Here is a 17,029-nt window from a genome sequence, read left to right on the forward strand (position 1 = left end):
CACAGAGACTCTGCTGGGTTTGCTGATTGATAGTCTGGCTTCCTTCTTTGGGAGTTAGGCTTCATGTGTTTGGAAAAAAGCCTTGTGAAATGCCTGTGCCAAACTCTACAACGCTATAGCTGAAACGGGAGGAACTGTGCTCTGACATTGCTGAGCTGCCAAATGACTGCTCTGGGGGTTAATCTCAGTCAAGTGTGATACATTTCTTTCTCTTGGTTAGTGGCAAGGAGATTCAGCTCTTGCACTGGCAGTGGAGCTGTGACCCAGAGCTGGCAGCTCAGCTCTGGAAGTGGTGTTGGTATAGTGGGCAACAAGATGTGCCTGTGCTTACAGATATTTTGGATATGTTTAATCTGAGTGCGTTTACAGCTGTCCTGGGTATGTTTAAATCACTGCTCACAGATGCAAAGGTTAATCTAAACACCTTCCACTTCACTGGAAGTTAAACAACCACTGCCTGACTCGTGAACTCATCTGTTGGCTGCATGAGAGCCAGGTGGTATTACTATGGGAGAAGTGGTTAACTGCTACAGAGCTGCTGATGTTGAGAATACCCTCTGTCTAAAGCACAGCAAGTGATGACTGAAGGTGCCCTCTGCAGTGCTGGGCGGAGCACTGGGGATCTCTGGACAGAAATTCTTCCTGCAGTTCTTCATATTTGGCCTTGTCTTTACAGCCTTGATGCAGGTACCAGCAACAATCTCTTGTCATCCTGTTGCTCTCTCCTTCTCATTGTTGTTGAAGATTGTGATGTCCAACTCAGATCCCTGTGGGTCTCCCCTATGAAATCTGTTGCTTGCACTCTCCATCTGCTGTCTTTGCAATAATCAATTACACTGGCAAAGGCCTTTTCCCTTACCCAGCTGCAACTTGACACCCTTAGGCGAGTTGGTGGGTGCAAGGTGCTGCAAGTATACTGCCATGGAGCTGCCAGGCTGTGCTGATTCTTGCTCTGCCTTTGGAAACTCATGCTACAAATTGCATAGAAAGAAGAGTTACTGTGTGTTGACATCCACAAGGGTGTAAAATCCATCCCCCACAAAGAAAGGTGGTAGGAATACAGGCACACGGATATTAAGAAGTAGGAGCTTGTTTTTGTGCTGTCCCTTGTGCAGCACGGCCACTTTGCACAGTGCTGGCTCCTTTACTGCAAGCTGTCTTTGGATTTTTCACAGGTCTGTCTTTGCAGCCAACACCAATTTCACACCAAAAACCCCACACTTGGTATCTCAGTAGCATGGAAATATCAGCCAGTGAGCAGTGGGGCACACATGCTGAATAACTGAGGTGTCTATGATTTTTAGGAGAATTAAATTACATGCTCTATAGTGCCCTCTGCTCAGAAATACAGGTGATCCTAACATTTCTGTGTGTTCTCCTTTTCCTTCTAAAGTTGAGTAGTGGGCATGCTGCAGCTGGGGCAGAAGCAGGCAGGAAAATGTGGTGGGATGTTGTCACACAGTGTGACCACTACAGCCTGTGGGTGAGGATGAAAGCTCTGGAAGCAGGTCTGGATTGAACAGGCATGCTGGGCATGAAGTGCAGCCCCAACATGGTGGATGTGGAATTGATACTCAGCATTATCTGCCCACCAGGAGTGACGTACTGCGATAGCAGAACAGTGCATGCCCCAAAAGCTGTTGGGATGCCAAAGTGTGCATCCTTCCCCTTGGGCTCCTCTCTGTAGGTCAGAGCTTGCAGGCAAGCAGACATTCACACTCAGTGCAGAGGGCATGTGCAGAGGGAGATGTTAAAAAGTAGCCAGAGGTTTCAGCCTCTTACAGAGCCTGTGATCAGACACAAAGAGTGAAGGAAGATTTCAAAGAGCAGTCACAGGCACACTTTTGGGAAGAGCCATTAATTTCTGAAGTGCATGGCTCTGGCGAGCTCACAGTCATGTCAGATCTTGAAACGCCACATCCCATAGGGACCTTGAAAGCTCATAAGCCTCATCAGTGGCATCACCCTGGCTGGCAAACTGGCCACAGTCACAGCAGGATGGTGGACAGCAGGATCAGCCCATAAAGAAGTCCTGCCCTGGGCAGCTTTATGCAATGTGAGACTCAAAATGTATCCTGAGACATCAAGACCCCAAGGATTGAGACCAGCATGCAAGTTGAGCTGACCTGGGCTGGAAACACTCATGTTGCTTCTGGCTTACGGCATTTGTGAAGTGCTACACAGTTTTACAAACAACAGCCTAATCTTCCCAGTGTCCCAAGAGTTTGACAGAAGCTTGTTAAAAATACATTTCTTTATTAAAGCATGCTTACAAATAACAAATTAAGCAGAGAACTAAAAAAAAAAAAAAAGTTTTAAACAAAAGATTTGGATAAAAACTGGAAGAAAAGGAGCAAATGGTTCGGAAAAATGTGATGGTTCCTAAGCACCAGTAACTGTTTTATATCAGCACAGCTCTGCAAAGCCAGTGCTTTGCAGGGAAGGCATGCTTTTCATCCTAGCAATAGGCAGGGGACCAAGTTACAGTGGTTGGTTGGACTAGTCCTTGAGCAGGGTAAGAACCTGGGGAAGATGCCAAGCCTCCCACCCCATACTCGTCTCTGTACCAGTCCACAGGGGAGAAATGGAGTCTTACTGCTGATCCTGAAAAAAAAAAAAAAAAACAAACCAATCCTCAAATAGGAGCTTGTGATAATTTTCTTCAGTTGTAAATAAAATACAGTAAGAAAGGTGAAGATTTCCTGGAGGTGAAGGTTACCCCAACCAAGAGTTGCCTGCCTACAGCCTGCAGATGATGCTGCTCCCAGGCAGGGCAGGTGCATAGGCCTCTCTCTGAAGGAGGATGTACAAAAACAGGTTGTTGTTCCCAGCCCAGCCTTTTGTGCTGGTCTGCTTCATCCTCCCCATAAATCTGTGCACAAGTCCTTACCCTGCCAGGAGCAAATGCGGTGAGGGAACAAGCCAAGCGCAAGCAGAGCAGCTGCTTGGTGCTGCGTGTGTGCATAGAACAACTAGGGAGGAAGCTCGATGCAATACAGTAACACACATGCTACCACCTTAGCACTCTAGAGAAGTGGGTGAGAAAGCAGAGTAAGCATTTAGTGTGAGGTCTTAATAATACTGTTTGATACAGCAGTATAAATCATTTTTATCTGAAAGATGTATATAAAACACTCCTCTGACAGCTAGGTGGTCATGCTTCTCCCTGACACAGGGCATGTAGCTCGTGGCCCAGGTGCACACTGCAGTAAGAGTGCTGGCAACTTTCCTTTGCTATTCCTTATGTGAGCACTTGCCAGCTTGTCAGATGAATAGACAAAGTACAAAATGACAGGGCTCAAAAACCATAGAAAACCACAGTTAAAAGCATATGGTATAATCAAATTCTGTTCTTCCAATGTTGGCTCTTTTGATCCTCACTACCTTAATGAACAGTTTATTTTTCTGGTGGCTAGGTATTGCAGGCAGGGCTGTGGGCAGCATTCATGCAGTTGGAGGATGTACGTGAGGAGTGGTTCCAGGAAGGCCTTTCACCCCATAGCATTTTGGTTTCAGGTGCTAGCTATTGCATTTTTTTATATTCTCTCCTTTGCTGTCACGTTCTGTGGCTCCTGGGTTTTGCTTATGTCTTGGCATCAACAACAGCTCAGATTTCACTTTGGGTGAGGAAAATATTTCCTGTGGTCAGCACAGCATCTATGGTGGCTGTGTTTGCAGGACAGCTCTGCTGTGGAGAGCAGGCAGACTGCAAAGCTCTGCAGCCACCCTCTCCACTCCATCAGTCCAGTACTTTCTGTGGTTTGGGTCTGTTTGACCCTTTTCAGAGAGTCCTGGTGCTGGTGTACATGATGGACACGTGTCCCTCTGCTCCCCTCGTAGAAGCGTCTTCTGAATATATTTCCAGCATATATTCAGCATTTCACTGGATTCACCTAACATCTTTTCTCTAGAAATACCAGCATGCAGAACAGCTATTACTTTTTTACAGCGTTGAGGACAGCCTTGACTCTTGCACTTCCTACAAATGGATGTACACAAGTGTTTTTTCTTCCTTCCTCAAATCTGCCAGCTCTCGTTTTGCTTCCGGGCACAGAGCTGCTGCTTTTGCAGATGAGTCCACCTTCATCTTGAGCTCTCTGTGAATACAAGCAGCTGAGGCTGGGCTCTCCATGGGCTCCTCATGTACTGGACTTCTGCCCCATCACTTGGGGGGCAGTCTGGCCTGCAGAGGGGTGCTGTACTGGGCAGCTTGGTGACTCCCAGGCTCTGAAGCAGCACATCAGGCAAAAAGGCTGCAGTTGGTAGTATTTAGTGTAGCTTCTTGGATGAAAAAATATTATCTGAGGGCAAATTAAATAAGCTTATAGCTTATTTAATAAATTTTGATGTTCATTCAGTAACCTCAACAGGATAAAAAGCTGGGAAATTAAGATTTCTGCTTGACCAATCAATGTCTGTGGTCAGCTGTGGCTGGGAATGAGATGATGGGGCTTGATGAAGTGCTCAGATAGATGGGAGGAAAGGAGCGGTACTGGCCTTTGGGGCTGAGAAGCAGCAAAATTTGGAAGAGCGAGGCCAAAGCAGGTGTGGAGCTGCACCACTACTTTCTGTTGTGTCCTGTTGGGTTTGTTTTGAGATCTGCAAATGCTGACAGCAAAACAGAAGTCACAGCTCAGAAGCCTCACTCCCCAGATGAAGACATGCTTCCCTTACAAGCCTGCTTTTGCAGGCAGACTGTGCAAGAACTCATTTTTGACATAATTATTTAAATATTTTCCAATTCCATTCAGGTTGAGCACCTGAGCAACAATTTGCATCGCGAGCCATGAAATGCTGACAGTAGAAGAGCAGATGAAATTCACTGCTGTCTGTGTGGAGGTACTTTGACAGAAAAGGCTTTGCCCTATGTGGCTGGATGCACTTATCTGCTTCTGGGGTGGTTTTGGAAACGGAGAGGCTCAGTCCTCCTGGTGCTGCTGACTCTGAGGTCAGTCACAGTGGGTGGTGGTTTGCAGCCCTTCTTTCCTTTTTGGATGTAGAACTGGTATTTCTGTGGTTCTCAACAAAAAGAAAGTGACCTTGCTGAAAAATAAAATCAAGGCTTTCAGAGGTATTACAGTACAAAAGGTAAAAGAAGCCATGATCTCCCACTGGCCTACAGATGCTTGGAGACTAGGAAAGGCTCAGCAGGTCTCTTGGCACTGCAGGGGCTGATGCAATCCGGGCAGCAGGGAAGGGAAATAGAGCAAATGGTGGCTGCGCCAGGGGATCGGGCGGGCGGACACGGACCTTAGCAGAGCGGCCAGGCATGCCACGCTCTGCCCTGCCGTGCCCGAGCTCCCACTGGAAGATGGCTTCTCTTCACTTTCCCGCGTCACCCAGCCTAGACCCGGCGCGGGGCCAATACACACAAACCCTGCGGCAGCACCAGGCCCACACCCCCTTCGCACCGCCTCCCGCAGCACAGCTCAAGCCGCGTCGGCGTCGGCCTCGGCCCCGGCCCCGGCCCCGGCCCCGCCCCTTCTCGGCGCCGCAGCGCGCCCCGCCCCGCCCCGCCGCTTTCAACCAATCTGCACTGCTTTCCGCGCATGAGGTTCGCGCCGCCGCCAGGCCGGGCGCGGTTTTGCACGTCGGCAGGGGTGCGCGTGCGCGCGCGCGCGGCTGCTCGTCCCGGTGGCGCGCAGGCACGCACGGATCCCGGCGGAGGCGGCGACGCAGCGGGAGCCGTGGCGGTGTTCGGCAAGGGCCGTGCATGGCGGAGCGGCGGCGGCGTAGCTCTGAGAGAGGTGAGGCGAGGCGAGACGAGACGAGACAAGACAAGACGGGGGGCCGCGGCGGGAGCGCCCCGCGGGACCTGTCCAGGTCCTAACGCGGCGGCAGGTGCCGGGGCCGACCGCGGCGGACCCTCACCTGTGGAGCGCGGCGCGACGGGTGCAGTGCGGCGTGCCCGGCGTGTGGGGGGGGGTACGGGCGGCCCTGCCGGCGAGGGGCCGCGGCGGTGGCGAAGCCATTTTGAAGGGGTGGCGGCGCGGCGGCAGCTCCGGCCCCGGAGCCCCCTAGCGTGGCCGGACTCGTTGCCCCCTCTCTCAGGCAACCGGGGCTCAGCCGCCCGGCATCGCTGTCCGCCGCTCCTTCGAAGTGGCAGAGCCCGAGGTCGGGGCCCGTGGCAGCCGGCGCTAGGCTTGTGGTCCGGAGGGGCAGCTGCGGCGTTCGGAGAGCTGAGAGCCGGCTCAGCCTGCACGACGCCGGGCGCATCCCCGGGCTCTACGCGGCCGGGAACCGGGCTGCTCCGTGGAGGCGGGAGCGCCCGGCCGGCGCTTTTCCTCAGCCCTTGGAGCAGACACGTCTGCGTGCGGGCGCCTCGCCCCTTCCATTTCCCGCAGGTTCTTTCAGGCAGAACCCCGGCGGTGTTCCTGCACTGCGCCGCCTGAATGCGATCCTCTTGCACCGCCGCGGCACGGGGTGCTGCAGTGGCTCTTGGGGCGCTTTTATTCTTAGGAAATCCTTGCGGTGATCGATGAAAACTTGCTGGTTCTGTAGCACAACCAAGAATGTGGCCTTCTGTCTTGGTACTGTGACAACAGCCCTGGCTGCCTCTGCTCTGCCAGCTGTCTGCCACGGAGGCTGGAGCACTGCACGAGCAGCAGCGAGGCAGCCCGCAGGGAGCTGGAGATGTTTACAATAATTAGTGATGGAACGCCTTTTTAGAATAATTGTTTAGGTTTATCTAGCGCTCACTTGTAGTGATATCTATCTCTAAAAGAAGGCAAGCCTCCTGTGTAATGCGTCTTGTAGTGTAAACAGTCGTGTTGTGAATGAGTGTTGTTACTTTTAGGATGTCTGTGATATTTCTTAGAGGGGTTTGCCAAATCTTCTGTCTGCTTCACTTTTTTCCTACAGTGAGTAATGTACTCTTGGCCACTCGTGCACGTACATTTGCGATGATCAGAGGAAAAGCTTAGTAATGCCTGCAGCTGGGGTGGCACAATAGCATGGAAAAATCCCCACCAGCCCTGTAGCAGCCCATCTTCCCCACTGACTGCATACTGCCATGCTCACTGGAATTCACCTTGGAGGCACTGCCCTCAGTTAGCAGAAGGGAGGTCTGTAGGCTGCTGCTTGCCTGTGCTGCAGCTCCCTGCACCTTGTGTGGAGAGCTGCCTGGAGCCAGCCCATGCTCAGGGTCCGTTGTCACAGTGCTCAGTTTTGTCAGGCAGACCTTCTGCAATGCCTTCCCACTGCTGTGCATCTGCACAATCCTTGGATTTCAGGAATTACAGAAAAGGGGGAAAAGGGTTGTGTGAGGTGACTTCACATTTTTACCATGTCGTTTATCAGAACATGACAGCGAAGCCGTGACCCTGGTACGTAAGTGCTTTCCAAGTTTCTTTTTCAGTGTGCTTGCTGAAGCTTCTCCCTATGGCTCTTGTGCTGAAGCAGCAGCTCCTCAGCTCCAGGGAGTGCAGCACAGCTGTACCAACTCTATGCTTGTTTCATGCTCTAGCAAGAGGCTTGGCTTGTATGGTTACATTCAGTAGGAGAATTTGATTTCTGAAAACTTGTGTTCTGAAAAGGTCCCAAGAATGTTCTTGATGTTTGAAGAGGAATGTGTTTCATAGCTCACAAGCACAACTATGAAGCACATCCCTCCGGCCACTTTTCTATTTGCCCCTGGCTTATTCTGAATTATGCACTCTAGTGAAAGCTCTGTGCCCTTTCTGTGCTATTTGGTTTGTGAACAGAAGTACAAAGCCACAGCTTCTGACAGTAGGCCTCTCTCTTGCTATAAGCACATAACTCTTCCATAGTGTGTTTGACTTGTCATAATAAGTGGGAGGTTTTGTTTTTCTCTTAAAAGTGAAGTATGTTTTGACTGAAGCTGGTAAAATCTTTTAGGTGGCTGGGTTTGTTAGCTCAGACCTGGCATCATCACAGCATGATGGCACTGGAATCAGTTTAGGCACTCCTGCTTTTGAGCAAACTCATCTCTGCACACAGTATGCCCTTTGCTGAGCCCTGGGTTGTTTGTAATCTGGTCAGATGTCCTGCCTAGAAATGACAGACTTCTGTTAGGTAAGGTGACATCAAGCATTTGTATTGGGGAGCCATCTAAGAAGCTTGCACTAATGTTTTTGGGATATGATCTGTGTCTTCAGAAGTTTGGGGCTTTTCTGTGATAGATATGCCCTCAGAGAGACATGATGAATCAGGTGACTTGGTGCTTCTCTGTGCCACGGTGTTTTGATGGAAGCAGACTGGCAGTGGGTGCTGACAGGGGGTGTTGCTTCTCAGGATAGTACCATCCATCTGATGTTGAAACATAGGAGGACATGGTCTGATAAGAGTATAGTGCATGCTGTTTCTGCAGCTTCTGAAACCACTAAGAGCTTGGCACTCTGACTATTGAGCTGCCATGCTGTGGATTTCAGTTTAAGTACCAAAGATTAACCATTTTTGAATTGTATTTATTAGTAGAGGCTGTTGCTTATGTACCTTGGTTTTAAAGGAAATGCCTTTATAATATAAATGCTGCATAGCAAAAAAAAAAAAAAAAAATCAACAATGTGTGACAAATAGATTATGCAAGCAAACAAAGTTATACTTCTTAGCGAGCTTCTTTCCTGTTTGCACACAATGTGGCTTTTTTTTTTTTTTGCTCTTTCCTACTATCAAACACCAGAGTGACTTTTTTTTCTATCCTTTTAATGATTCTTGGTTGCATGATAGGTATGAGAAATACTTGTTTTTGCACTCTGAATCCTTGCAGAGGCCATCAGTAGTCTTACGAATCTCGTGGGAATTGACTGAGTGTTGGGGTCTGTAGGTGAGCAGCAGCACATATGAACATTAAAAAAAAAACCCAGCTATTTAAACAATAGGAAAACAAACACATAAATAAAAACAACAAAAGCCCAGAAAGCCACATAGGTAAGAGATACTGGGGACAGAGCTTGACTGCGACCACATCCCTCTGAAGGGCATCTGGCTGCAGAGAGAATTGGGATCTTTCTGCTTTCCCCGCAGTTGAACAATTCCCATGCAAAGGGAGCTTGGTGCAGTGACTGGAGAGGTTACCTTGAGCCATGCACTGGAACCCGGTGGCAGCAGCTGTGGGGGTTAGTTGGGGCTAGCTGCCAGCACTGTGACTCAGTGCTGTCACCTCAGCTGCATGTCCAGCCTCTGCCAATGAGCTGAGAGAAGAAGCTGGCTACAGGGGCATCCCCTGGTTGTCTGCTGGCTGTAGATGTTGGGCTGCTTTCAGCATGTGAAGTGTCTGTTGGAACTGTAAGCACTAATTTTTCATATACGTGATACAGAGCATCTGTAGAAGCACCAGGAAGTACGGAGACTGCAAGCTTCTTTCCTTTGTACTTGGTGATTTTGCTTACAGTACTGTATCTTTGTGACTTGTGATTTTTTTTTAATTAATTTATTTCATTTTAAAATTTATTTATTTATATGCCTGCAGTGGAGTTGGTGATAAGTTAGCCATGTGTGGGAACAAATTTATTCCCTAATGTGGTAGGGTTAGGTCTCTTTATGTTTCTACCTCACACTGAGGATACTGCTTGTGCTTTTAAAGCAGAATTGCCTCTGTGAACAAATGCTTTTTTTTCCCTGCCATCTCTATATGTTTCTTACCTTGATTTCCCACTGCATAAAGTATCATGCTATCAATATTCCTGAAGGAAATTGGTCAACACACTGAGGAGGTGATGATGTCTGACAGGAGGGTAGAGATGTCAAAGGTAAGTGCCAAGTCTTTGTGTGGGGACAAACATCTGAGTGGAGGAAATTGTCTGATTATTGCTCCAGTGAGTGGAAGAGCTGTTGGCTGAGTGCAGAGATATTGTTAGACATCAGAGGATCTTGGTGGTAAAAAGACAAACAGGAAAACATGTTTTGCAAGGCGATCCAGGAGGAGCGACTTTCCTTGTTTTCTTTCATGGGAACAGGGAGGAGCAGCCTGCCAGGAGTCTTGCGTTTCCATAGGTTATGAGGAAACAGGCCAGCTCTGGCTGCCTTCTCTTTCCTTTTGGCCCTGGGGGGGTGAGGGCAGGGGGGATGGGAGCAAGCCTCCTTGTGAGTGGGAAACAAGGGAAAATTTAAAATATCACTGTAAAGGCTTCTGCAGTTTTCCAGGAAAGTGCTCTTCTTTAGGTGTCATGTAACCCTGTGGATTAGAGTTCTTCTGCATGGAGTGCTTTTGGCAAAGATGCACAAGGAAAGTTTGCTCTGGGGATTGAACAGGATTGTCTTTTTCCTATTTTCACCAGCACAGATTTAAGATGTTTATCTGAATGTTCTTTTCCTGTTTGGTTTCTGAAGCTTTTCTCAATTGGGATATACTGGAACAAGAAATCCAACTTCTGCATTGAGTTGTCTTTTTCTTTTAAAGAGATTCTAGCACAATGGAGCTCTTGGTTCTGTGTTTTGAGCCTTGTGGCTAAGATGCTAGTATCTGAAGTATTCTCATTTTGAGCAAGTGGAGGAGGAATATGCTAGATTTTTAATTTAAAGAAAAGTAGATGATGTCCTCATTTGGTGAGGAGCTTGAATTTGTAGCTACATGTCCAGATGTACTGTCTAATCAATTGCTTTGCTGTCTGTTATTTTTGTTGTTATAAAACTGTCAGTTTTATGAGGGGGGCTTTGGTAATGCCAGGTGTCAGGACTATACCAGTGCCAACTTACAGTTGTTCCAAGCTGCATATACCAGCTCTCTTAATTTCCCAGTGACTCTCCCTACTTCTTTCTGCTGTTAAATTTGTCATTATCAGCCCTGGGAAAAGATGAACTTTTAAAACTTAATCAAAAAGAGAAGAAGAAAGCATGGAAAACATCTGTTTCTTTCATTTGTTAACTGTAGCATGTGAAAGTGAAGTTTTTACATACGGGTTTTGAGACAACCTCAGCTCGAAGTTGAAGTTCCTGTTTTGTCTGTCTAAGTTTGACATAATTATTGCCTGCCTCTTTCATTCAGGAGAACTTCTACTATTCAGTAGTACAGTATATCTAAAATTAGGTTGATTTTTATTTAGGTTATTAGGTTTATTAAGCTTCTCATCTTTATTAACCAGTGAGTTTTTAAATTTGAGTGCTCACTAATTGTTTTTTTCTCTAGCTTGATTTACTGTAATGTTTGGGCATAGTTTGGGAAACAAGCTGTTAGACAGGAAAATTATCTTTGACTTCTTTAGATGTAGATTTTTATAAAAACTTGTTTACAAAGTCCAAACTCTAAATTAAAATGAGCTTTAATTTTTTCAGCTCAAATATTGAATTTACTTAATGAAAAAGAAAATCTTTATGTGAATCCTAGTAAGGGCATAGTAGGATCTAGGATTCAAAGGCATTAGCAACCCTGTCTTTTTATTAATACAATTTTACACACACATGCAGATTAGCTGGAACATAAATGTGGATGGTCTGGTGAAAGAATCCAGATGGGGGCAATACAGACACTAAGGTACAGATGATGAATTCGGAGGTTTGTGAAGCAGCTATTGCTGTGGGGTGGGAAGGAAAATGTCTCTGCAGAACTGCCCTATTCCTTGTGAAGCAAAAGTGTAGCCCTCCCCAACAGGCTGGGGGTGGCCTGGCTCACTATAGATGCTATTACAAGAGTAGTAAGGAAAAAATGTATGCTGATGGAAAACAGACTAAGATAACACATTTCAACACTACTTTTGGTCTTAGACTTGCTATAATTAAGTATCTGAAAAAATGGAAGTTATGAGCATAAGCAGTTGGATGTTAGATGGCTGAGCTCTGCTTTGTTTGTGGGAAACTTTTAGAAAGCTAGCTTGGTGGGGGAGCCTGATTTACAATCTTTCTCTGCTGTCCAGACTTTCTAGCTTGCTCCTGATACGTAGATGCATTTCACAATGGGAAACTGAAGGAGGAGGAAGAATTCTGGTTTGTTAGGTATTTGCCTTTTTGTTTAGTCCTGCTAGTCTTTAATTAAGTTTAAAGGAGTTTGCAGCATACGTGTTTTATGTGTTTTCAGTGATTTTGCTTAAGGGAATTTAGCAGCGTGTCAGAAGAGATTGTGTTCATGGTGGTTTTAATCTGTATGAGAAATAGCATTTTTTTTCTCTAATTTTAGTAGCATTTTTAACTTACGCTTCAGACCTGGTTGAACATCCTGTTTCGGACACTGATCCTTGAAGGTTTTCAGCCCTTTGAACCTATTTGTCTGCACTCTGCACAGACTGTATGTGGCAGGTGTGGAGACACAGACAGGAGGGGAGGCTGTGCGTCTGCTCTGAATTATGATCGTATTTCACCGTAAATCAAAGAATAATCCTTTCCAGGTAGGCTAAAATGCATTCCCTCTTATTTTTATTTATTTATTTATTTATTTATCCTCCTCACAAAGGTTTTCAGAACAGCCTTCTGGCACTACATTTCGATTTCCCCAGAAGAGCTGGCTTTGTTGTCTGCTCTTGAAATGCAGCCTGTCTCCTGGTTAGAAGCGCTCTTACATTCAATGAAGTCATTGCTCAGTGCAGAGAGCAGATGAGCTTTCCTCTTATTTAATGTGTGTTATATAGACGTTCCTATAGTAGTATTTTTACAGATGCTGTCTATCCAGGAGAATTAGAATTTGATGATCCTTCTTGTCCTTCCAACCCACCCATTCTGTGATTCTGACACTGACCAAGCAATATTGTGGAGTTTGATGTAGTGTGATACTGTGTTTTGATAACAAAGAGGAGCTGGAAATTAATGCTTGACTAAAAACAGTGATTCTGGTAGTAATGCTTTGGGTGTGCACATTAGCATTTTAATTGGAATCAGGAGTGCACTGTCTAAGGTCAATCCCTTGGTTGTCTCTGCCATGTGCTTTGTCTCGTGTCTGGGAGCAAGTTTGGACTCACTTTGGGTGCCAGCAAGCACCCAAAGTGTTTTTTCTGGTGCAACCTAGTTTTTCCTCTGTTATCCCCTGAAAGCTATTATTGGTAACTGAGTGTTTTTTTTTGCAATTTTTTTTTCCTTTTTTGAATTGAATGTGTAATCAGAATTTCATTCACTGTCCTTACATATGCTTAAATATAGTATTAACGTAATCTTCTTATGTACTTTTCCTTCTCCTTCTGAATTTACAAAAGAACGAAGCTCACTGTTAATAAGATCTGCACAAAAACTTGCCTGGAAGTAAAATAATTCTTCTGGGCTTCAGCTCATATTTATTGCCAAGGTGATAGTTTGTTTATATTTTTGAAAAATAGTGTAATTGCACTTGCATAAAACGTTTTCTGATACATTGGTTTTGCTATTTTCTTCTTTTGTGCTTAAAGAGCAATTTTTCTGTGAAAAAATTTCCTTAGGTGAAATATGAAATATTTTTCATGATTTGAAGTTTGCCATGACATTTGTTTTTCTTTCTAACAGGCGGTTAAAACATATCCTCTGCTGTCTAAAACCCTGCCGAGAGATTCAGGAAGAGCTGTGGGAAGGAAAGGTTGCTCCTCATTTGTACTGCCTGTGCAGCGTGTCAGGAGCTACGCAGTCGGGCTGTGCTGCTACGTGACATGCGGGAGTACGCCCCAGCCGTGTTCCCTGGTGGGATGCTCTCCGTAGTGCTGGACGGGAGGGCTGGGAGCGCTCCATGTTGCTGGTGCTCCGGAACCGTAGCTCTCCGTGGTGCTGAAGAGTCGCTGCGGGAGTTCTGCAAGGTGCTTAGCACATTTCCCTGCTATGTGTCGTCTAGTGCTAATCCCTTCCAAGGAGAGCAGGGAGGAGTGTCTATTTCATATCAGGATGGATAGTTTCTTTCCAGACCAGTTAATACTCAGCATTTTTAGACAATATTCCCAACTTTGATGTTCCTTCTCAATTTCCTTTGACTTTTTTGTTTCTGTTGGCAAAGCAACCTGCATTTCATGTAGGAGTCAATTTGTTTTAACAGTCAACATGCAAGATCTCGATCTTGGATGGACCATGATACTTCTGAGGCCTGTTTTGCTGTTACTATTACGAATGTATGTGGCTTCCCTCAGCATTAGTGTTTTTGCTGGCTCTTTGGGCATAAGCCCAGTTCACCTTCAGAGTTCTCTTTCAATCTGTGTTTTCCACAGTAACTCATTCAGGAAATCTTTAAAAGAAAGTAGGCTTTCTGGTTTTAAGTAAGCTTTCGCAACATCTTTGGGAACATTTTCTCGATAGCTCTTCTTGATTGCACTAAGTGAATGTGGAAGAGACTAAAAATACAACATTTGATTCTTGCAATAAAAACTACATTGCATTTGAGGTATTTGGCTATTGACTGTTATTCTTTTACCAGAGTATCATCTGATCTATAGGACAGCATGGATGAAATAGGCTGCTTTGCATCATAAAGGAAAAAAACCAATAAACCTAATATTTTGAACTCATAGCTTTTATAGTGCATTGGTAGGAAGCAGGGGAAATAATTGTTCTCCTGATAGCCTTGGTATAGCTTTGGTCCATGACACTAATGTTTTGGCTTTGTTCTTGCTGCACCCTTTCTTGCAAACCTGTCTTGTGGTGAAGTCTTGCCTACGTTCAGTGCACGGATATAGTCAAACTGGGCATAAAGCAGAGAACAAACATATTAATCAGGGCAGGACAGTCCCTTTGCCTGGGAAAAGACAGAAAGCACTAACAGTATTTAACTGCATACTTGCTCACGTTAAGGGATCCAGAGGAGCAACTAGCAAAAGGTAAGTAAATAATTTAAAATTCAGTATTGTACTGCCACTGTAAAATATGTGCTGCTCTTGCTGTTGAGCCACAGTCATCTGGCAGAAATCTTAACTAAAGCTGTGGTCATTTTTTTTTGCCTCAGATGTTGAGTCAAGCAGATGATGGTTTGAGACCTGTATGGGTTCTCAGATATGGAACTATGGTGGCTCTTCTGTGAAACATACAAACAGCACTTCTCTCTGCGCAATGTGAAAGTACCAGCATCCCCTAGATGCACTCACAGGAAAGTGAAAATATATGCATTTTTACATCCACTGATCGTTTCAGTGCTTACAGACTCCTCATGTTCCAGCAGTTTGCTAAGCTTCAGGTGTACATTGTTCATCACAAAATCACAGAATTCTCAGAGTTGGAAGGGACCTCTGAGGTCCATCTAGTCCAACTCCCTTGGGCACCACAACTAGATCATGTTGCCCAGGGTCTTGCCTTGAAAGGGCAACCAGGGGCAGGGCATCAACCACAGAATCACAGAACTGTAGGAGTTGGAAGGGACCTCTACAGATCATTGAGTCCAACCCGACTGCTAAAGCAGGCTCCCTACAGCAGGCTGCACAGGTCTGCATCCAAATGGGTCTTGAATATCTCCAGAGGAGACTCCACAACCCCTCCGGGCAGGCTGGTCCAGTACTCTGTCACCCTCACTGTGAAGTAGTTCTTTTTCATATTGGTGCGGAACTTCTTGTGTTCCAGTTTATGGCCATTTTCTCTTTGTCCTGTCACCACAGACCACTGAGAAGGGGTTGGCCATGTCTCTTTGTCTCCCACACTTAAGATATTTGTAAACATTGGTAAGATCCCCTCTCAGTCGTCTTTTCTCAGGGCAAAACATACCCAGGTCACCTAGCGTTTCCTCATAGGGGAGGTGCTTCAGGCTCTTTATCATCTTTGTAGACCTCCGCTAGACTCTTTCTAGGAGATCCCTGTCTTTTTTGTACTGGGGAGCCCAGAACTGGATACAGTACTCCAGGTAAGTCCTGACCGGGGCAGAGTAGAGGGGGAGGGTCACCTCTCTTGACCTGCTGGCCATGCTCCCTTTAATGCACCTCAGGATCCCATTGGCTGCCTTGGCCACCAGGGTACACTGCTGGCTGGCTTATGGCCAACCTGTCATCCACAAGGACTGCCAGATCCTTCTCTGCAGAGCTCCTCTCTAGCAGGTCATCCTTCAACCTGTACTGATTGTTACTTCATTTTTTCCCAGGTGCAACACTCTACACTTGCTCTTGTTAAACCTCATCTGGTTTCTTACTGCCCAGCTCTGCAGCCTATCCAGGTCTTGCTGAATGGCAGCACAACCTTCCAGTGTGTCAGCCACCCCTCCCAGCTTTGTATCATTTGTGTACTTGCTAAGAGTGGATACTATCCCTTCATCAAAAAAAAAAAAAAAAAAAAAAATCAATGAAGATATTGAACAAGACCAGACGTAGCACTGACCCCTGGGGACTTCCACTAGTCACAGGTCTCCAGCTAGACTCTGATCACCACTGAGCGCCACTGATCACCACCCTCTGAACTCAGCCAGTTCTCAACCCACCTCACCATTTACTCATCTATCCCATAATTTCTCAACTTTATTATCAGGATGCTGTGGGAGACAGTATCAAAAGCCTTGCTGAAATCAAGGTAGATGACATTCACTGCTCTCCCCACATCTACCAATCCGGTGCTGCTATCATAGGAGGCTATGAGGTTTGTCAAGCATGATTTCCTCTTGGTGAATCCATGCTGACTACTGATAACCTTCTTCTCTTCCAATTGCTTGGAGATGGCATCCAAAACAAACTGTTCCATCACCTTTCCAGGGACAGAGGTGCGACTGACTGGCCTGTAGTTTCCCAGCTTCTCCTTGCCCTTTTTGAAGAATAGAGGGACATTGTCTGTCCTCTAGTCTTCAGGCATCTCTTCTGTTCTCCACGACCTGTCAGAGATGATAGAGAGCAGTTTGGCAGTCACCTCTGCCAGCTTTCTTAGCATGCATGGATGCATCCCTGGATTTGTGTACATTGATCCACCCAGACATTCCTGGACCACTCTCACCTCAACCAGAGGGAAGCTCTCTGTTTCCTGGACTCTCTCTTCCCTCTGGGGTCCAGGAGTCCCAAGGGGGAGTCTTTGGAGCAAAGAAGACATTCAGCATCTCCATCTTCTTAGCATGCCCTGTTAACAAAACACTGTGCTCATTCAGTAGGGACCCACATTATTCCCTAGTCTTCCTTTTACTGCTGACATACTTAAAAAAAACAAAACAAACAAACAAAAAAACCACACAAACAAACAAAAAACTACCCTTAATACCCTCTACCCCCTTTGCTAGCTTCAGGTGGGCTTTAGCCTT

At 46.2% G+C, this 17,029-nt stretch overlaps 2 protein-coding genes across 5 annotated transcripts in view; one reads left to right on the plus strand and one right to left on the minus strand.

Moving 5' to 3' along the window:
- Window positions 1–1,420: 1,420 nt before the first annotated feature.
- Window positions 1,421–9,631, minus strand: LOC124418117 (nascent polypeptide-associated complex subunit alpha, muscle-specific form-like). Its single transcript, XM_046943928.1, has 3 exons — window positions 9,604–9,631; window positions 5,872–6,627; window positions 1,421–5,043 (listed from the first exon to the last, which is right to left on the minus strand). Exons 1-3 carry the CDS (start codon window positions 9,629–9,631, stop codon window positions 5,021–5,023), a joined length of 807 nt encoding a protein of 268 aa, XP_046799884.1. The 3' UTR covers window positions 1,421–5,020.
- ADARB1 (adenosine deaminase, RNA specific B1) overlaps window positions 5,573–17,029 on the plus strand; it is a gene marked incomplete at its 3' end in the record, with an annotated part of 66,048 nt that continues 54,591 nt past the window's right edge. For 3 of the 4 annotated variants that reach the window (NR_004440.2, NM_204240.3, NM_001111074.2), the window contains 1 exon segment: window positions 5,573–5,747. 4 annotated transcript variants of the gene reach the window in all.

Source organism: Gallus gallus, chromosome 7 (assembly GCF_016699485.2).
Source record: "Gallus gallus isolate bGalGal1 chromosome 7, bGalGal1.mat.broiler.GRCg7b, whole genome shotgun sequence".
Taxonomy (NCBI): Eukaryota; Metazoa; Chordata; class Aves; order Galliformes; family Phasianidae; genus Gallus; species Gallus gallus.